This window comes from Pogoniulus pusillus, chromosome 3 (genome assembly GCF_015220805.1).
Source record: "Pogoniulus pusillus isolate bPogPus1 chromosome 3, bPogPus1.pri, whole genome shotgun sequence".
Taxonomy (NCBI): Eukaryota; Metazoa; Chordata; class Aves; order Piciformes; family Lybiidae; genus Pogoniulus; species Pogoniulus pusillus.
The window spans coordinates 5,652,954-5,675,499 of record NC_087266.1 but is presented as its reverse complement, the minus strand read 5'-3'; the positions used below and the strand labels follow the sequence as shown (position 1 = coordinate 5,675,499).

Here is a 22,546-nt window from a genome sequence, read left to right as displayed (position 1 = left end):
CCAGCCACCCCTCTTTACAATGTACAGGGAGCTCGTGGGCAGGATACTGGCAAAAAATGAGACATGGCATTCTCACACAAGCAGATATATTTTTAACATCTGAAATGCTTGGGCATCACCCACCCAGACGTTGGCCAGTGCCAGTGAGTGACAGCTAACAAATGAGCTCACACCAAATCAGACTGAAATGGTGAAGCTTGTTTGCATTCCTTAATCAGCAACTAAACTCCTACACGCCTTGAGGGGGGGGGGGGGGGTCATGATCAAACAATTCCATTTTTAATTCACTTTCAAGCCAGTCAGACCTCACCAGTGTTACTTGCTCTTCTGCTTGCCTCCTCAAGACCCTTGCCAAAGCTACTGCCTTCATGGGATGAGATTTAACAAGGCCAAGTGCAGGGCTCTACACTTTGGCCACAACAACCCCAAGCAACGCTACATGATAGAGACAGAGTGGTTGGAGAGAAGCCAGGAAGAAAGAGACCTGGGGATACTGGTAGATAGTAGCTGAACATGAGGCAGCAAGATGTCCACGTGGCCAAGAGAGCCAATGGCATCCTGGCTTGTATCAGGAACAGTGTGGTCAGTAGGATAAGGGAGGTTATTCTGCCCCTGTACTCAGCACTGGTCAGGCCACACCTTGAGTGCTGTGTCCTGCTCTGAGCTCCCCAATTCAAGAGAGATGTTGAGGTGCTGGAACATGTCCAGAGAAGGGCAATGAAGCTAGTGAGAAGCCTGGAACACAGCCCTGTGAGGAGAGGCTGAGGGAGCTGGGGGTGTTTAGCCTGGAGAAGAGGAGGCTCAGGGGTGACCTAATATGGGCAGTGGGATTACACTCATGTCTATTTTGCATAGGTGCTATAGCACAGACAAAAACTCTCTCCACCTTGAGCACTTTATAGTAATGCACAATTCCTCTCTGACACAGCTGATCATACTGAGAGCCTCTTGCCAGTGACAGTCCTGCATCTCTCTGTAGCTCCTTCTATTGCTGAACACTTTAAATTTAACACAACAGTGGCCTAACAGTAATAATATGTGCAAGTAGGTTTCTCAGTGCCACTGTCAAATATTATGCATAGAGAGTGGTAATAATGTTCCAGTTGACTTCCTCTGATGATTGTTTATGAATAGACAGCAAACTCTTTCAGAGACTTCTGGAACCCTATACAATCAGCCTCCATAGAGATGTAATTTATAGAGGCTGATAGGTTGTATAAGGTTCCATCTATAGAAGAATTAGAGAAGTCAGAACGACCCTGAATGCTGCATTGCATTTTTCAATCTGTCCAAGTCAGGCCTCAAAAGAAATCAGAATTGAAATACATCAGTGCAATACACCCTGAGTACTGTGTCCAGTTCTGGGCCCCTCAATTATAGAGAGATGTTGAGGTGCTGGAACGTGTCCAGAGAAGGGTGACAAAGCTGGTGAGGGGCCTGGAACACAGCCCTGTGAGGAGAGGCTGAGGGACCTGGGGGTGTGCAGCCTGGAGAAGAGGAGGCTCAGGGGTAACCTCATTGCTGTCTACAACTACCTGAGGGGACATTGTAGCCAGGTGGGGGTTGGTCTCTTCTGCCAGGCAACCATCAATAGAACAAGGGGACACAGTCTCAAGTTGTGTCGGGGGAGGTCTAGGCTGGAAGTTAGGAGGAAGTTGTTGGCAGAGAGAGTGATTGGCATTGGAATGGGCTGCCCGGGGGGGGGGTGGTGGAGTCACCATCCCTGGAGGTGTTGAAGAAAAGCCTGGATGAGGCACTCAGTGCCATGGTCTAGTTGATTGTATAGGGCTGAGGGATAGGTTGGACTGGATGATCTTGGAGGTCTCTTCCAACCTGGTTCATTCTATGATTTTAATAACACTAGTACAGAAAACTAGTTGTTTTCTTGTAGTTTTCTTGCAGTTTGATCATGACAAAAATAATAAATAGGAATATCAAGACGTTCACTAACTACTACTTGTTTTAATAGTAAAACTTCTGCATTGCAACTGATTTGCAAAACAGAGTTTTGGCAGCTGGAGAAACAAGTGGCTTTACTTTTACGCTCACCTTGGATAGAGGAATAGGTCACTGTGTGGCTATTCCTGCTACAAAAAAAAAAAAAAAAAAAAAAAAAAAAAGAGAAATAGTAGGGGAAAAGAAAATACCAAAATCAGCTATTGTGCCAGAGAACTGGTTGTGATAAATGTGCTGGGAGGAAAAGAAGGAGATAGGGAAGAGAGGGAAGGTATATCTTATTCCTTAAAAAGCCCCACACCAAAACCCACTTTTGAATTATGCTAGGACAGTTCTAAAAATAAACCTAGATCAAAGGGAAAGTAGGATTTATCAAAATACCTGGTCAAGGTCGACAAACAGAGAAGTCACTCATCTTTTCAATGGAATTTCCTCAATATCTATATTCAATACACAGATGTAAAGAAGATAAGACAGAAAAAACCACTTCCACGTGAGTGTCTGCAATGTAATTTAAGAGACATCTCAGTCAATCTGAAATCCTTCCCTGGCACTCCTAATAAGAGCAAAATGGACAGGATGTGAAAAGTTGAGAGATAACTCATCTGCAATACTGAATGAACTATTGCAGGTCCAAATTCAGCAACATGAGTAAGCACATACTGACATTTAAACTTGAATTTAAGTCTCATCATCTCCAGGGAGAATCATATATGTGCCTTGGCACTTTTCTTGATGGAGATCTGTGAAGGCAGCTCTATCTTACACATAAGATGTCTTTTAATCCACAAACACAAATCTGTCCAGTAGTCATGGAGCAACTCTAGGACTCAGGGGATACACATTCACATCCCAGCTCTCTGCAAGATTATGAACAAGACAGTCCTACAAAACACTTTCTGGCAGATGAGAGCCATATTTCAAAACCACTTCTCCACCAAGAATGGGAGAATTGTTTAAATATGTTAGAGTAGGTTGCAATAGTTACACTCCAGGTAGATACTCCTCTGCCTTTTAAATGAAACTGCTCTGAATTCTCTGCAATTTCAAGGTCAAGGATCCTAAAACTAGAAATCACCAAAAGGAAAAGTCTAGGAAAGGGTCAGCTATCAAATTCCAGGAAATCAAGCTGAAAAGGAAAGCTTCCTGCAGGCACAGTTGACTCCTCCACTGCCTTCTTTGCAACATATGGTGTAGTAAGACATGCACACCCTCTTCCTGCCCCCCCAAATTTACTCCCTGGCACCACCTGTTAGGAGTGAGCAGAATGTAAAATTTTTGCACTGGGAACAGATAAAAATGGGTGTAATGGTTCTGATGTGGTGCATTTCTCTCACTCACGTGTCCATAGGAAAAGGAGACTGCATGTGGCACCAAATTAAAGTAAAAACCATAGATGTAGAGTGTGAGCAATGTTGCAATCCTGCAAGTTGCACTGTCCTTTTGAAGGGAGCTAGTTAATAACCTGACCTGATTGTTTTATCACTTGCAGATAGTCGCCAAAATTTGGAGGTATTTACCTTTGCCTTTGCTGCCTATTCCACTATCTATATTTTAAAACTCTTCTTCTATTCTAAGAACCTCTTCTCTCCCCTTCCACTCAGAATATAGAGTGTCATTCCAGTATATTATTCCCCTTTCTGAGTTCAAGAACCACCTGACTGTAGAAGTCATAATATTATGAGCACACTTAGATCCATGATATCATGATGCTTAACTAAAAGATTTCTTAACAAGGAATACTCTTATTTCTTGTGCAGATTTCTTTACTTGTTAACAATGGATCTGCACCCTTAAATCATAGAATCATAGAATTAACCAGCTGGGAACAGATGTCCAAGATCAGAGGCTGGTGCCATCAATGAAATTTTGGATCCTTTGATCTTGGGGAACTTTATATGGCCTGGGGTCTGCTAGTAACAGATCATAGAATCATAGAATCAATCAGATTGGAAGAGACCTCTACAATCATCCAGTCGAAACTATCATCCAGCCCTGGCCAATGAACTAGACCATGGCACTAAGTGCCTCATCCTGTCTTTTCTTGAACACCTCCAGGGACGGTGACTCCACCACCTCCCTGGGCAGCCCATTCCAATGGCAAATCCCTCTCTCTGGGAAGAAATTCTTCCTAACATCCAGCCTAGACCTCCTCCACCACAACTTGAGACTGTGTCCCCTTGTTCTGTTGCTCGTTGCCTGGCAGAAGAGACCAAACCCCGCCTGGCTACAGCCTCCCTTCAGGTAGTTGTAGACAGCAAGATCCTGGTGCGTTAGTTGGCAAGGCTTGTTGAGAGGGCTTTAAACTAAACTAGACTGGAAGGCAAGGGGGTTAAGCACAACAGTACTAGAGACAAACTGAAGGAGGCTGAGGGTGGTAGGCCAGAGACAGGGGTAAAACCAGCAGCCCAGCTGAAGTGTATGTACACTGCTGCACGTAGTATGGGTAACAGATAGGAGGAGCTGGAAGCCTTGGTACAAAAGGAAATCTACAAATCTGGCCCTACATAGCCAAAGCAAAAAGTCATGTATTTAGACACACCCTGCAGAACAGATAGAAATGAGCAAAAGGTATTTGAAGTGAGGTGATACACTGCTATGGGTAGAGACTATCTCCTGGATGCTTGATGGTGGTATCAAAGGGTACTAATCTGACATGTGTTGAACCAACCCGAGATAACTCACTTCGCTTGTACTCCTTCTCATCTTTCTGCAAATGATCACTATCCCACACATCCACTTTTCATTTGAGAAGTAGTTCATACACTACCACGAGAAGATAAAACATTGACTGTGACTAACTTAATGAGCCTGAAGCACTGAAGAAAGGGGGGGGGGGGGGGGGGGAGGGGGGGAGAAAAAAGTTTGAAATGTATTATTTTTATTCTCTTCCTTCTTCCTAACAGGATCTGAAAATCATGAAAGAACTTAAGTGCATCAAAGGCTATCCTTTGAAAACCATGCTTACAGGCAGGAATACAAATTGGATACTAGTCCCTAGGCCACTGGCCTACCTTCGTAGAAGGGTGGCTTGCATTTAATTTCCCATGACTAACAATTCGCCTTTATTAATTAGAAGTTTAAAAACAAGATGGGTTTAAGTTTTTAAAAGGTAAATCATGAAAGAAACAGGAATTGTTCCTAGCAAAAAGATGCAGATTGAAAAAAAGAATGCTTTTAATCTGCTAAACTCTTGGTGCTATTTATATCACTAGCGGCATCATGACACAGCAATTAAATGATAACTCTTTCGCTAATGGAATGTCATTTTGCCTGTTTAAAATGGAAGTGAAAGTGAAGAAACAAGAAACTTTAGATCAGGAAAGTCTCAAGTAACTAGAGATGTAGGCAGGCCATAGTTTGAGGAAGAGAAGAAGGTAGACAATTGGCAAATGTGTGGCTGAAAGCTGGTTTAAGTATATTAATGAAGCAGTAGATCTGGCATTAACCACTAGCTGAGGTACGTTTAGGGAGCATTGGGCCACCTATAACCTACTTAATGAAGTTACTTCACTTGGTTTAGGCTGGTCTGTCACACAGGAGCTCAGAATATCATACTGTGTTCCCTAGTTTGTGGGTTGTACAACTAAAAGGTGATTTTTGGGAGCTTAGACAATTTATGAGGATTAAATAATTTACACAGATCATTAAAAAAATACCCCAAACACTATGGCTATTATTTCTTAGATAGCTGCTTGTTTTCTATTCTATTCAAACAGAGAGGAATAGTTTTAATATCATCCAGTATTAAGGATAGCAAGGAAAAGGAATGGGACAAAATTTTTACACATACCCCCCCCACACACACCCCCCATGAAGTCACCATGATTATCCAGTAATCAGTGAACCAAACTTGTTTACTCAATATAATAAGTTTTTTTAAGCATGTCAACACTTTGGAATCCTTTCAGTAAAATAACAACCATTGCTTAGACTCAGGATCTATATGGGGAAATATACAGCCTGATCCAACACCTTTGTTAAAAAAAAAATTGGGGTGGGCTGGCATTACACAGCCAGAAAAGAAACTTCTCTGGCTAACTGCGCCACCTTTTGATTTAAATTTAAAGGAGGAATGCAATGATTGTCCAGTCCCTAGAAGAAAACACTTATTAAAACAATTATTTCTGTAGACTTAAAAATGGTTTCAGGAGCTAGCTTACTTTATTTGTTACAGAGAACTGCAGGGCTGTATACTGTACTGCTCTTATGCTTAAAACCATGTCAGCAGTATAAATGGAGGGGAAAAAAATATACTCAATCTTTCTGGTTTTGTGTTTTTGTAATAACAGTGCACACATCAAAACCAATAAAGCTGGGCAAATGGCAGAGTAGGGGTTTAGTAATCTTAGCACTGTTAGCTAAGTACACAATCAACTCTAAAAGAAAAGCTTCATAATCCATTATATTCTCCCGTGTAAATCTCCACTCGTACAACCCTGGGAAATAAGGAAGCTTCACTTCTGATTTTTTTTTCTCCCCCTAATATTTAAAACGTATCTGCTGTAAGCCCTGATTTATAGCCAACGTATCACAGTTTGCACTGAAACCTCTAGTCAGACATCAAATTAAACGGCACAGATATTCAAAGGAGTTACAGCATGCATTTAAATACATTAACCACATCCTACCTTGCATCCAAACATCAACGATAAAGTGTTGTTGGTGCATGCAACTTTGCAGTGGCAAATCATTGGTGTAAAGCAGTCAGGATTTTTAACAATAGGGCACATTCCTTTAGTGCTGCAGTAGTGGCAGCCTACTGAAGGCTGAAAACAAGTAGCTAATACAGCACATGGAGTGGCAACATATGCTGCTCAACAGCTAGCTTTTCTCTTGCTGGTCGGAAGCAGCCTGCTTGAATCTCTACCTGTGTCCCATTCAGCCATCCCCTTCTTTGTTGATGAATCAACGATGCAGCATTGATCATGAATCTCAGGATTTCCCTTCCTCTGGGAAATTAGTTTTTACATCATGGGGGGAACAGGGAAAAAAAAAAAGAAAAAAAGGGAAAAAAAAGGGGAAAAAAAGAGAGAAATGGAAATGAGGGGGACTAGCAGGTGTGGCAGTATTAGCATGTAAAAGGATGTAAACGCCTACTCATAACAATCACATAAGATTGTCATGCTAGCTGAAGTGGGCTGAAATTATTCCATCGGAAGAAAAATACTGCAGCTCCTGATTTGGTAAAAAGCCAGTGAGTTGCTGCAATACATAGTCATTGTGGGGAGAGAAGAGGAAAAAAAAAAAATTACTTATCTAAGAAGCCAGAATCCTCAGCCTTTATCAATATGCATTCCAGTAAGGATTCCCTTCCCAGCGCCTCCCCGAGAAAAAGAATCAAATCAGTCGCAACTCCGGCGAAGAGATGACCTTTGCTTTCCCCAAAAAGATGAATCTCAGCATGAAACGAACTGTACTCAAAGCTGAAAATCCCAGATGCTGGGAGTTTGCAATCAGAGAAATACAAGTAACATTTATCCAATCCTGGCTTGCCACATGGGAGCTTTCTCCAGGCACGAATTTACAAATAGACAGGTTGAAGGATTGCAGGAGACACTGAATAAAGAAATGAAGTTACACGGAAAATGCACCAGCAGGAAGCTTAGAGCGTAACCCTCTAAACTCTGCTTTTGAGGCAATGTCACTAATGACTCCAGCTAGCACTGCTATCCTATAACCTGCAAACGGCTTGCTGTGTTCCAGAAATGCAGCAATTAAAGAAGTTTGGGAGCATAACGCTGGTGTGGATTCAGTTACAGCTGTCGCTGCTCCTTCAGTTAAAGCAACACCAGCTGAAAGCGCATAATAAAGCACTTGGATGAGCAATCCGCTAGCTGTGCATTGTAAGAGGATTATTTATATCAGAAGTTGGATGAATATATGCTCCAGTTTCAGGCTCAGTCATGGCAGACACACAAATACAAACCGAAAAGGCTACGGCACAGAAAGCAAAGCGATGTCTTCAATGATTTCACAGCTGAGAGCAAGGTAAACCCAGCGGTTGTTTCACAGCCATTTGACCCTGCTTTTTTTGCGACTCAGTAAGCTCTGCCCATCAAATTAGAAACTCCTTCTAAAGAAATGAGAGCAGCCTGTCACCCTGGCAATTGCAAGTGAGTTCTTAAGGCACAACTGAAACAATTTGCTGTAATAAACCCAGACTTAAAATTTGTTATACAACAGAGTGTAGAAACTGTCAAATGGAGGTCTGTGTGTACAGCCAGGTCAAGTGGTACAGAGGGTGAGTGGCAGAGCATTGTTAAAGAGCTCTGCCTGAGGCTGCAGACCTCAATTAGAAGAGCTCCTCTATTAAGATTTTACTACTTGTGCAAATGTATCTAAGTGCCTGTGTACTGCATGTAAGTATGTGGTTCAATTTCAAGTAGAATGTCTCCAGTATAACTTACTCTCACTTTGTAAAGTTCAAAACCATAACAGAACCATTCTCTTAAGCAGCTTTCATCCTATTATTTCTTTTGCACCCTACAATGAGTTTATTTTTATTCAGTTTTGTGTGCAGGTAAATTTCACCTTGGTATATAACATTTTCTGATGATTGTTTGTTTCTCGCTGTGTATTTCTGAACTCAGAGCTCTCAAGAGCCCAAGCTCAGGAAAATGACAGTAGTTTCTAGATTGAAGTGACAGATAGAACTGCTACACAGCTAGAGTATCAACCCAGTTCCATTTCTGAAGATTTATTTCTTGCAAATAACAGGCTCTTGCAACTCAGTGTCCTCAATTCACTCAGCTCATACTTTTCCCTTAACAGCTTGGACATGAGTATTAAGTGTCATGGGAGTCCACAACACAGATACCAATCAATCAGCTATCAATAATCTAAGTCTGCCTGACCTATTAGTCCAAAGTGACATCGCAGCAGCACTCCTTTCTGACTTGCTGTGCTAGTTATCATCTGGAACAGTCACTGAGCCTCTTTAGAAATGTATTATGGTGACAAACAACAGCTGTAGCATTGCTGAATCTTTGATCTGTTTTTCCCTAGCTTGCCTGTCTCATTATTAAGCTATATATTATACAGATTTTCTTTCAAGCACTGTCTCTCGCATAACCAACACTGGGGTAAATATAGAAAAGTGTAGTTTCCATGACAATACATTCCATAGTTACAGCCAGCAGCCACTATCATTAAAACATGAATCACAGTGCTACCTTAAAGTGTAAGCACACTACATCATTGGCCCTTAGAAGTGTTAATTTGGGATGGAGGTGGCGTGACAATATTTTTAGGAGACACTACTACAAAATGCCAGAAAACTCTGCCATTTAACTGGTTTAGCAGTGCTAATATTCACCCATCTTAGACATTTCAGTGATCAGTAATGCTCTCAATCTGTCCTAATCATTAGCATTTCTAATATAAGAATACATTGCATCCGCACTTTTCAGTGATTCAAACACGATGTCCTGGTTTAAAACCAGACACACTCATCACACGAGTTTGATTTCCAATTAATATTCACAGGCCTTATTAAAATCACCTGCATTCCATTCCAAATTCAGATTTCAGGAGGGAAAAATCAGTCAGCCTCTTGCATCTTTTGGATCTCTATGTATTCAGCTGGCTCCTGCCATCAAAAGGGAGGATGTACCTGTTCATTAACGTTCCCATTTCTTCCCTAGTCCCTGACGCTGTTGCAGATTTCTATCCAGAACCTGTTTCATCTGTGGTTTCTTTTCAGTGTTAAGATGTACCAAACACCAATCACCTGAGTATTGTATAAGGCACGAAATCTATCTCTTCACACTTAAACTAATTGTTGCTTTCAAGTAAATATCAGTTACCTGACATACAGTCATCTGGGAAAAGATGAGAAAAGAAAGATTCATTCCAATGACAGACTGAAATGATAATAACTGATACCACAAATGGCCAAGGCATTCATTTTAGTTAGGGGTCTATCATGTATAGAAAACTGCTCTGTGAAAACATTAGCTCAGACACCTTCCTCTGTCTTTTTTACTTCCAAGTAACACTCATCAAGACAGAGAAGCAAATTGTTAATTGCCAAGTAAGGCATTCAAATTGTAGTCATACTGTAGGAGTAAGAGGGAATCTTGGAAAATCTATGTCCACATTTTCTCTCTGTCTGATGAGATAAGCAAAATGTACTTCGTGGGTGTTAGTGTATGAAAGAGTGTCCAAAGGTCTGCAGAGTTTTGTGAGCCCTCTACCTACCATTGGACTTGTATGCACTGATCCAACCTATTGCTTGCAACCACCATGCTGCCACAATCACAGAATCACAAGAGCACAGAATGTCAGGGGCTGGAAGGGACCTCAAACGATCATAGAATCATAGAATCAACCAGGTTGGAAGAGACCTCCAAGATCATCCAGTCCAACCTAGCACCCAGCCCTATTCAATCAACCAGACCATGGCACTAAGTGCCTCATCCAGTCTTTTCTTGAGCACCTCCAGGGATGGTGACTCCACCACCTCCCTGGGCAGTCCATTCCAATGGCAAATCACTCTCTCTGGAGCTTATCTACTCGAAGAATCATATTAGATGGAAGGGAAAAGGCCTGTTCCACCATAGGCACATGTACAAACAGAACCAGACAATAGAAGCACTAATTAAACTTGAAAACTCTCCCACTGAACTAGAAATTACTTCACACAACTGTCACATGTTTACAGAATCATAAAAAAAAAACACAGAATCTCAGAATGGTTTGTATTGGAGGGGACCTTAAAGCACATTGCAACCTAATTCCAACCTCTCCACCATGGACAGGGACACTTTTCACTACATTAAGTGGCTCAAAAGCCATTAAGTCTGATGCGATACTCTTCCAGGAAGAGGATGTCCACCACCTCTTCAGGAAATTCTTTCAGTACCTCACCAGCCTCACAGTGTAGAACTTCTTTCTTACATCTAATCTAAATCTACATGCTTTCAGTTTAAAGCCACTACCCCTTGACCTATCACTACATGCCCTTGCAAAAAAATCTCTCTCTAGCTTTCTTATAGGCCCCCTTTAAGTACTGAAAGCTCACAGTAAAGGTGTCCTTGGAACTTTTCTTCTCCAGACTGAACAACCCCAACTCTCTCTGCCTGTCTTCCTAGGAGAGGTGTTCCATCCTTCTGATCAGCTTTATGGCCTTCATCTGGACTTGTTCAAACACTTTCTTCTTATGCTGGTGGCCCTAGAGGTGAACACTGGGGTCTCAACATAGAAGAGCAGAGGAGCAGAATCACTTTCCTCAAGCTGTTAACCATGCTTCTTTTGATGTAACCCAGGATATAGTTGGTCTTCTGGTTTGTGAGAGCACACCATTGAAGCCCATCTGAGAAAGTGCCTACAAGACACTCAAGAACAGCTAAAACTGATGGAAGATCTGCTGTTTTGTGGTCTCTTAATACCTCATGCAAAACTATGTTTGAAACTATGCTAAGAGTCAAGTTAGGAGGTTCCACATAAACATAAGGAAAAGCTTTTTCACTGTGAGGGTGACAGAACACTGGAACAGGTTGCCCAGAGAGGCTGAGTCTTCTTCTCTGGGGACATTCAAAACCCACCTGGATGTGCTCCTGTGTGACTACTTTAGGTGACCCTGCTCTGGCAGGGGGTTTGGACCAGATGGTCTTTTGCCACCCCTTCCAGCCCCTAATGTTCTGAGATTCTGTGAAGTTTGCTACTTCTGTGAGATGCTGTTGTAAAAGCTTGGACCCACTTCTTCCACTGTCATGAGCAGCAGCTGCTGCCTCTCACATGGTGGCTTGTGGCAGCTGGCTTGTCTTTCCCACATGTCTATATATAGACAGGAGTGAGTTGCCAGTTGATTCCTGCCAACAGCAGACCCTGCTAGTGGAGAGCTGCTTTGCTTTCATAGAGCTGAAGAGGGCATGGACAGCTCATGAAGATCATAGAATCAGTCAGGGTTGGAAGGGACCACAAGGATCATCTAGTTCCAACCTCTCTGCCATGGCCAGGGATATCCTAGCCTAGATCAGGCTGTCCAGAGCCTCATTCAGCCTGGCCTCAACCACCTCCCTGGGCTACCCATTCCAGGCTCTCACCACTCTCATGCTCAACACCTTCCTCCTCGCATGCAGTCTGAACATACCCATCTCCAGCTGTGCTTCATTCCCCCTGGTCCTGTCACTCCCTGATAGCCTAAAAAGTCCTCTCCAGCTTTTTGTAGGCCCTCTTAGATACTGAAAGGCCACCACAAGGTGACCTCAGAGCCTCCTAACTTTTTCAGTCTGTCCTCATAGCAGAGGTACTCCAGCCCTCTGATCATCCTGGTGGCCCTAGAAAGTTCTCCTCAAGCACTTTGAGATAACAGCATGGAGGCAGGCAGATAGGCAGAGGACAGTTCAGATGCTTTGGAAGCACAGCTATTCATCAAGAATTCTGCTGCAGTAGGCAGCTTGGAAAGAATTATATGTCTCAATCTCTCCACCTGAAGATGGAGATAATGCTTTGCAATTAAATGCCCATATCTCTTAAGCACACAATCATACAAGCAGTGATTTTTAAGTTAATGGGAACACTCTTAAACAAGATACTCATGCTCATAAGTGTTTACACATTTTAAGTGCCATATTATCACCACTGTTTTACATTTTTAACTAGTGGAAAACCGAATCATTTCTGGAAGTAAGTTTGCTCTGTTAAATAATCCACAAAGTCATCAAGTGCATATAATTGAGGGGTTTTTAAGTAACTTCTTTAGCCAGGTATAAATTGAAAAGAAACAATAGAAAAGGCAGAAAAATCACTCAAGTTAAATACCCTCTTGAAGAGAAAAAAAAAACAAACCCAGAAGCAGTCTACTGCCAATCCTGACCAGCTACAAAACAGCTCTGCTGTACTGGAGATTCTTATTGATATTGCCTGTTAGAATGGTTAAGATTTTCTGTGACAAATTAACAGAAACAGAGGCCCAGCCCTGCCAACACAGAGTGAAACATGCAGACAGCACATTCAGAATGTATATGCCCCACTTTGATGCCATTAGGTAGGCCTACTGGTGTCTTCAAGTGATTACAGTGCAATAGAAATGCACCTAAATGAGGTGAAAAGTTTAGCCAATACATGCTAGGGCTCACCAAGGATGAAGAGCTTCAGTGTTTACCCAGACTGCTGGTTAGCTTACACTAAATTTTGTGTTCCTACACTGTTGCTAGCTCTAAATTAGCTAAGTTAGTTATGTCAATATGCACTTAAGTTATTGCACCATACACAATTTTACTACATGTGTTTAACAGAGGCCAACAGTCTGGCCACAATCCCACACATGGTCACCAGCTCTGCAGGCCTGCTATGTACAAATGGGACTTCCCCAGCAGGAAGCACAATAATTGGTAGTAATTTTCCTGTAATTTTCAAGTCCACCCTTGAATCAGGTAAATTTCTACTTCCATAACATCCCTTGGTGAAGAGTTCTACAAGCCTTCCATTTCTTCTGTGACATTACCACTCTATGCTTAATCTTGCTCCTGATATCTTTAACAGCAATCTCAAAATGTCAGAATGGAACAATAAGAAAGGAACAGTTAACTCCTATTCATCCTCACCCTGTCACTCATGCTTTTGTAAATCAATACTGCATCCTTTCCAACTGCTCTCTCTTCCATATTGAAAAGCTGGAACCCAACAGATCTCTGTCATTGTTATAAAATCAGTTTTTATGTATTTGAAGGTCATCATTCTACTTTATTCTTTCAGACTTCACCATAGCTCATGCATTATCAAATCCTTTATGTCTTTGGTCTTTTCCTCTAAAATCCTCTCTCAAAAATGTACATCCAAACGATGACATTGCCCAGCAGAATAATTCCTACCAATTCTCTAAATATAGCCCAAGTTTTGGTATTAGCTTTGCAATAGCCTTAGATTTTTTTCAGTAAGACTCACTCTGGAATTCATTTCTACTCAGCCCCATTCTTCTCTACTGCTGCTCTAATCAATACAAATCTGGTAGTTGCAAAGTTGGATATTCCTCCCTACATGCAACACTTCACATTTGTATTTCATGCTATTGCTTTCAGGCCATTTATTTATATTGGTCTTTGCAAATGCTATTCCTCTGACAAATTTCAGAGTGCTCAGCATATGGACTCCCATAAAATCACATGGAAGCAATTCTCCCTCAGATTTAGGCTTGGTGAGGCACAGAGTGCCACAGTCCCAAAAAAGATTTTCAAAGGGGAAGACCATTTTCAATAGATTAAATGAAAGTCATAGGATCATAGAATCAAGCAGGTTGGAAGATCATCCAGTCCAACCTAGCACCCAGCCCTGGTGAACCAACTAGACCATGGCACTAAGTGCCTCAGCCAGGCTTTTCTGGAATACCTCCAGGGATGGTGACTGCACCACCTCCCTGGGCAGCCCATTCCAAACTGAGATAACTTCCAAGTCAGAAAAAGTGTCCTAGAAGGGCTGTTTCTCAGGAGGCAATTTCAGATACCTCCCAAACCATCACATTGAAAAGAGCTTTGAGATCACTGAGTCCAACCTATCACCTAACACCTTCTAATTAACTAAACCATGGCACTAAGTGCCACAACCAGCCTCCTCTTAAACACCTCCAGGGATGGTGACTTCACCACCTCCCCGGGCAGCCCATTCCAATGGCAAATCCCTCCCTTTGTCTCTGCTTACTGAGAAGATAGATACTCTTAGACCTCATTGTCTTTGGATTATATGGAAGTCAAATTCCAGTGAGCATTAATGACCTATATGTGTGCAAAATCAAAAGAGTCTACTGACTGAGGGAAATAGGGACTGAAGGAAAATAAAAGAGTCTTTTAAGAAATAGAGTCATGTATAAAATGTTGTTATGACTTAAAGAAAAGTTAAGAAACAGAAGAAATCATAAAACAAATGAGAAAACATTCCTTGAAATTCCTTCACAATGACTTGCCATTAATTTCCAAACATTTATCTCATAAGTTGCTGTTGTGGGCAAGCCACTGCCGACACTACCATCTCTAGTACTGAGAAGGTCAGACTGCTGCTGGCAGCTCCAGAGAGGAACCACCAGAAAAGAGTCTTCAATTCTTGTCTCATATGGTGCTATTTAGAGAGGAATGATGAGTCTAAAACAAAAGTATACAATCATAGAATCATAGAATAAACCAGGTTGGAAGAGACCTCTACGATCACCCAGTCCAACCTAGCACCCAGCCCTAGCCAGTCAACTGGAGCATGGCACTAAGTGCCTCAGTCAGGCTTTTCTTGAACACCTCCAGGGACAGCAACTCCACCACCTCCCTGGGCAGCCCATTCCAATGCCAATCACTCTCTCTGACAACAACTTCCTCCTAACATCCAGCCTAGACCTCCCCCAGCACAACCTGAAACTGTGTCCCCTTGTTCTGTTGCTGGTTGCCTGGCAGAAGAGACCAACCCCCACCTGGCTATAACCTCCCTTCAGGTAGCTGCAGACAGCAATGAGGTCACCCCTGAGCCTCCTCTTCTCCAGGCTGCACACCCCCAGCTCCCTCAGCCTCTCCTCATAGGGTTTGTGCTCCAGGCCTTTCACCAGCTTTGTCACCCTTCTCTGGACACATTCCAGTACCTCAACATCTCTCAAACTGAGGAGCCCAGAGCTGGACAGAGCACTCAAGCTGTGGCCTGACCAGTGCTGAGCACAGGGGCAGAATAACCTCCCTTAGTGGCCACACTGCTCCTGATACAGAAGCACAAATAATAGCAATGACGTATCACAATTCCTGAGGAGGCTAAGTTTTATGATGCCTTAGAAGAATGAATTATACACACTGTTAGCTTTTTTAACAAGAAAGTCTGACAGCTTGGCTGCAAAATGGCATTAAACAAAGCTTTACATTCAGGGAGATAGATAGATAAATAAATAAATAAATAAAAGCACAAGCAAAACAAAAAACCCACACAAGGACCAAGCTAAAAAATTCTCCTATACGGTTAAGTCTTACATCACTTGCTCCATATTATTATGGTTAGGACTTACAATGGTAAGACTGCAAGCACCCTGACTGGGTATTAATGAGACACACATTTCATGTCAGAGATGAAATCCAGGCTGGCATCTCATGTACTAGAAACAGAAGAGTATCTTTTATTTCCTCCATGAGGATTATTTTGGTCGGAACTTCACCCTGATACACGGAAAAGTCCTGATTAACCAGCTCTTTTGGTTGTTTGGGTTTTGGCTTTTTGGGTTTGGTTTTGGGGTGCTTTTTTTGGGGTGTGTGTGTGTTCTATATATAAATGTATTCACTTCCCCCAGCTCCTGTTAAAAAGTGAGTGTTTTCCTGCAGTTCTCAGCTGTCAGGAAGATCATCACTGATTTCCCTCAGATTTTTGCCACAGGGAATTCTGTGTTCATTTCTGGCAGATTTTAAGATTAAAGGCTTTTCAACTACGAAGTTCTCACTCAACAAAATAAACCAACCCCACTCCCCCCTCCCCAAGGAAACCCCAAACTCTAAACATTATTCACTCTGATTTCAATGGAAAGCTGAAAGAGATGTGAGTGTGGTCACAGTTAAATTCTACAGCAGGTTTTCCAGCAAAACTACAGCAGAAACAGCTGGATGACAACCTCTCCTTAGGCTGCTTTCTGGATTTCCTAACCCAAGTATGCTCAGGATGGGCCATGGGTGTTTACCATGGACACAGCAGGCACACATGATCCCCTTATGAGACCCCAACAGTGTAATTTGGGGAACAGAGATTACAGATCCCTGTGTTAAAGGCATCCATCCCATATCTGGAAAACAACCACTGCCAACAAGGGAAAACACTCAATGTTCATAGAATCATAGAATCATAGAATCAGCCAGGTTGGAAGAAACCTCCAAGATCATCCAGTCCAACCTAGCACCCAGCCCTAACCAATCAACTAGACCATGTTTTCCTTTTTGAAGAGAGGGCTGCTCTGGACTCCAAATCCTTCAGAGATGCCAACTAGCTAAACCACTAATAAAGGCAAGGGACCACTGAAGAAAAACTACTTTCCCCCCCTCTACTCAGCCTTTCCTGTGTTTCTTACTCCATAGCCTGATCAGTTTTTCACAGAGGGGGAAAAAAACAGCTTACCCAGTGAAAGCTGGGAAGGTATTGCTTTTGTAGTTTTAATATTGCATCACAGCTTCCCTCTGCCTCCATGGGCTGATTCCCATCATCATGGATTTAAAAGCAAGACTGCAAAGCCTTGTGGATCACAAAAACACAGGTGGAGGAGAGAATTTAATCCTGGGTTACCTGGGAATCCTAGCAATCCTCTCATTCGTGGCAGCTTCTCATCTGGGCATTTTCATGGCACAAGCACTCCCTCAATGCTTGCAGTCCTTGCTCCATGGTCCACTGCAGCTTGTTCAGGGAGAAGCATGGGGCTGATTACAATGGTTCTATTCTGCCCCTTCCCAGTGGGCATTGACCACAGGCCCTTTGCAACAGCTTTCTCTTTCTAAAATGCCTCTAAAAGGTCTGGGCAGGGATTTTCCACCCTATTGGCCCTGCACAAACACTCTCTGTCACCAGGGCTGTGGGAGCACTAGCAGGGTCTGTCATTGTTGACTGAGGAGGAACAGTCCTGCAAATCAAAGTGGTTAAGGAAAAACATGTTCCCTCCAGCTCCATGTCAGTCAGGAACATCTCTTACCTCCAACACTCCACCACCAGGTGGGGAAAGGAAAGACCTTTTGAAAATGAACACTACACAGAAAGAAAGTCTCCTCCAAAGCATTCATGTGTATAAGAAGATAAAATAAAGCCAACTTTTGGAGAGCTATGGGAGTGATCAGTTTGCAGTCCTCTAAAGATGGCATTTTTAATGCCTCAAAGAAGAGAAGCTTAGTGCAAAATCAATGCATTTCTGAGGGAAAGGAGCCAGCACAGCTTAAAAACTGCTCTCAGTGACTGCAGGCCTAAGAGAGCCTGAAGAACCCTTCTGAGCTAACCCCTCAGCTCTCTCCAGTGACTGAAGACCATCTCCTCACCAGGGGGTGAAAAGTCTGCTGCTGGACCCCAGCATGGCCTCAGGACTGTGGTGCCACAGGCAGCTCCCATGCCATTCAGGAGTGCTTCCAGAGACGATACTAATGGAAAGGAATGTGCACAAGATTAGCTGGGAACAGGAGTCTCCCTGTCCTCCTGGTAATGCAATCAATGCCAGTCAGGCAGGAAGAAGCATAAGGGGGCAGGGGCCCAGGGCTGTTTGACCCTTGCCTGGCTGAGGGCTGTTGTGAGTCAGCTAGAGACATGGACGGAGAGGACCATAATTCTCAGGATGGCAGCATCCTTCTTGCTACCCCGTCCAGGTGTAGGAATGAGCAGCTTTGTGGTGGTGATAGCTTACCTGAGGAGAACTGCCCTCCTGCTTCTGCTCAGTCTGCACTGCAGCTGACTTGTCTGGAGCAGGCTTCCAGGAAAAACAAAAAAAGCAGGCTGGGCAAAGTCTGCTTACAGGCTGTGCTGCAGCAGGAGCATCCATCTTAGATCCAGTGGAGGAGGAGAGCTTGGACAAGCTTCCTTTTTAAAGCAACAGTGCTCCTACTGAGCATGGTGAGGAAGAGCAGTGTTATGTCACAACACTGGTTGAGCCAGATACAAGCAGAGCACTCTATAGGCTTTAGCTAAGTGATCTCCACGAATTTCCTTAGAGATAGGCAGTTAAACATCATCTATCCAGTCTTACAGGTGACGAAGCTGAGCTGGGCTACAGTAACCTTGCGCAGAGGTAGCCCACGATTTCAGGGTGCCAGAGCCAAAAGGCTTGTGGTCTGATTTTGTAGGTGCAGAACATCTATCTGGAGGTCTGACTGACGGCACAGAGCACCTGCAACTGCTGCTCAGAATGCAAGGCTGGGTATAAAACCAACCCAAGGGGTATTTCAAGTTGCAAATCTCAATAAGGAGGCACCCCAAATCACTAAGCCTTTAAGATAATGCTGGCCTTTGTGTCTAGAGATATTTAAGGAGAACATTCTAGAGTCAGATTTAATTAGATGTTGCCTCTGCTTCCTGTTTATGCATCTAGACAGACCTCTTCTCTATGTCTTCCCAATCAGTTTCTGTGGACCTATTGCCAAAAAGTTGGGGGTTGAAGAGGAAAATAGAACTGTGTCCAGTTCTGGGCTCCTCAAGCCAAGAGGGATGTTGAGATACTGGAATGTGTCCAGAGAAGGGCGACTGGAACACAAACTCTATGAGGAGAGGCTGAGGGAGTTGGGGTTGTTTAGCCTGGAGAAGAGAAGGCTCAGGGGTGACCTCATTGCTGTCTACAACTACCTGAAGGGAGGCTGTAGCTAGGTGAGGTTGGTCTCTTCTGCCAGGCAAGCAGCAACAGAACAAGGGGACACAGTCTCAAGTTGTGCTGGGGTAGGTCTAGGCTGGATGTTAGGAGGAAGCTCTTGGCAGAGAGAGTGATTGGCATTGGAATGGGCTGTCCGGGGAGGTGGTGGAGTCACTGTCCCTGGAGGTGTTGAAGCAAAGCCTGACTGAGGCACTTAGTGCCATGATGTAGTTGACTGGACAGGGCTGGGTGCTAGGTTGGACTGGATGATCTTGGAGGTCTCTTCCAACCTGGTTGATTCTGTTCTGCCCTGATGAACTTTTCTTGCCCAAGGCCCAGTGAGTTTGCATGAATTGAAGGATGACAAGATGGAACACTCTGTCTGGATCAACCACTGCAGTACAAAACCTGCCCAGTGGTGAAACACCACTTTTTCTGACCAAATAGCTATAAAAGAGACCTCAGATGTTGTATCTCTCCTGACTTGCTAACAGTGCAGCAAGGCCCAGGTTTTGAAAGCTAGATAGATGCAGTCTGGTACCTTGTGGGTTTTTCACTTGTGGGTTGAACAAGTTTGGAATTAAAATTAAAAAAACAGGGCAAGTAAGAACACCCACCAGTGCCTACTTATGATTGTAGGTACATAAATAGCCTTCAAAATCTCAGGTTTATTTCATGTAGGGCTCCAATCTGGAGAATTCGCTTCCCCTAACAGCTATAAGGCAGCAGCTGAAGCTTCTATTGTCCTTCAAACTGTGCCTCAAGGTACATCCATATATTCATGCAGCCTTTTTCTCCTCCAAACCTTCCAGATGTGCTAAAGCTACAAGCCAAGTATTCTCCAAAGGGATAGGCCTGAAGTAATTCAAAGTCCCTTGTTAGGCACTCTGTCAATGCTGTAAACGCTGCTGTTTAATTGATGTACTGTTTTCATATGTGCCCTAAAGGGACTGTGCTGACCAGAGCCTTTTGTAAATTGAATAAACAAATAAATAAGCAAGCAGCCTCCTCTCAAACAGCTCACTTATGTGACAGATAAGTCTGTGTGGCTTAATGTAGTTTCTACACAACAGTCTTGCTGGATGGAATGGTCTGTTTGATCTTCATTAACCCTGGCAGGCTCTTCCAGCTCCTTCCTTCACCTCAGCAAAGACAAAGAATCATAGAATCATAGAATTATAGAATCAACCAGGTTGGAAGAGACCTCCAAGATCAGCCAGTCCAACCTAGCACCCAGCCCTATCCAATCAACTAGACCATGGCACTAAGTGTCTCATCCAGTCTTTTCTTGAAGACCCCCAGGGATGGTGCCTCCACCACCTCCCTGGGCAGCCCATTCCAATGCCAATCACTCTGTGAAGAACTTCCTCCTAACATCCAGACTATACTTCCCCTGGCACAACTTGAGACTGTGTCCCCTTGTTCTATTGCCACTCTTCCTTTCTGGATTTCTAAGGTCACTTTGTTTATTGAGTATGGCATTTTAAAAGCTTCCTATAGAGTGAAAATTGACTATCTTGACTATTTCCTTCCTTCATCTGGAAAACAGGGGCAGAATTTTGTCATTTTCTGTGGAAAGGGATGAAGCTCAATCCTTTTCCCATTCCTTCCCTTGCATCCGTTTGCCATCTACTCCACTTTCCATCTCTGAAAAGCCATGACCTTTCATTTGCTTCTTACTTGCATATTGTCTGGATCAAAATACTTCTCAAAGGTGTATTGTAAGAAAATTGTAGCAAATAGAGCTGTAACAGTCAGAGGCAGGACTGCAGTGCCAACAAAGCTATGTCAGATGGGGAGACAAGCTAGCTAAGCCCAGACACAAAAAGCAACACAGACATGGGAACCATCACTCAGTGAGAGCTGATCACCCAAACCCTTTTTTTTGCTCTGCTGCTTGCATGGTTTGTAGTTTCTGCTCATTTCTGACCTGCCTCACCAAAAGCACTTGGTGCCTTGACTGGTCTGTACATGTCTACAAGCCACATAGTGCCTGCAGTCAGATCTTCATGCTCATGAATGTAAATGCATGTGACTGATTTTACAGTTGTGAGTCATCATCTTCCTTACATTCATATGTTCCTTTCCACTCTGTAAGGTGATTTCTCTCATTCATGAGTAGGAAAAATAGGTTTGAAGCAGTATCATGGTACAATCACATCCTTTTACAGTGTTCAGCTCCTTGTTATGAAATTTGATTCCTCAGAGGCCTGACTAGCTTGAAGTGTGGAAAAGCGATTTAAGATGGAAAGCAGCCATGCCTCCATAATGCCCAAACCATTGCACCTCACTGTAGTTTTTACTCAAAGAGTTGCATAGTTACCCTAGATTGTCTTCAGGCTTCAGTGCCATAGACTGAAGAAATTACAACTAGAACTAGACACTGAGCAGAAGTAATCTGTGTGCCATAGTGGACCAGAGCTCAGTTCCCTTTCGTAGAATCAAAGAATCAACCATGTTGGAAGAGATCCCCAACATCATCCAGTCCAACCGAGCACCCAGCCCTAGCCAGGCAACTAGACCATGGCACTAAGGGCCTCAGCCAGGCTTGAACACCTCCAGGAACAGTGACTCCACCACCTCCCTGGGCAGCCCATTCCAATGCCAATCACTCTCTCTGCCAACAACTTCCTCCTAACATCCAGCCTAGACCTCCCCCAGAACAACTTGAGCCTGTGTCCCCTTGTTCTGTTGATGGTTGCCTGGCAGAAGAGACCAACCCCCAGCTGGCTACAGCCTCCCTTCAGGTAGTTGTAGACAACAATGAAGTCACCCCTGAGCCTCCTCTTCTCCAGGCTGCACACCCCCAGCTCCCTCAGCCTCTCCTCACAGGGCTGTGTTCCAGGCCCCTCACCAGCTTCTTTGCCCTTCTCTGGACACATTCCAGCACCTCAACATCTCTCTTGAATTGAAGAGCCCAGAACTGGACACAGCACTCAAGGTGTGGCCTGACCAGTGCTGAGTACAGGAGAGGAATAACCTCCCTTGTCCTGTTGGCCACACTCTTCCTGATCCAGATTGGCTCCTCTCTTACTGAGGATGGACTCACTCCCCTAGTCTAGATGATCAATAAAGATATTGAACATGACTGGCCCCAACACTGACCCCTGGGGCACACCACTAGTGACAGCTGCCAACTGGATGCGGCACCATTCACCACCACTCTCTGGGCCCAGCCCTCCAGCCAGTTCTTGACACATATCAGAGGGAATCACCCTTAGCCAGGGTGTGAAATTGTTTTGGGGCAGTGGAGGTGTCACAGGCAGGCTTTTTTTTGGTGAGTGAATAAGATTAAAAAAAAACCAAACAAAACATAACCCAAAAGACAAT

The 22,546-nt window shown here is 43.5% G+C and overlaps 1 protein-coding gene across 20 annotated transcripts in view; it reads right to left on the bottom strand.

Annotated features, from left to right (window-relative positions):
- DLG2 (discs large MAGUK scaffold protein 2) overlaps positions 1–22,546 on the bottom strand; it is a 1,415,634-nt gene that overhangs the window by 882,863 nt on the left and 510,225 nt on the right. The window contains exon 1 of one of the 20 annotated variants that reach the window (XM_064169334.1): positions 6,588–7,607. The exons of 17 other annotated variants lie outside the window; for them this stretch is intronic. In XM_064169334.1, the coding sequence (XP_064025404.1) occupies positions 6,588–6,689 (102 nt within the window). In that variant the 5' untranslated portion in view covers positions 6,690–7,607. Of the gene's footprint in view, positions 1–6,587; positions 7,608–22,546 lie in introns of those variants that run through there. 2 more of the 20 variants (XM_064169350.1, XM_064169362.1) reach the window with 2 other exon arrangements.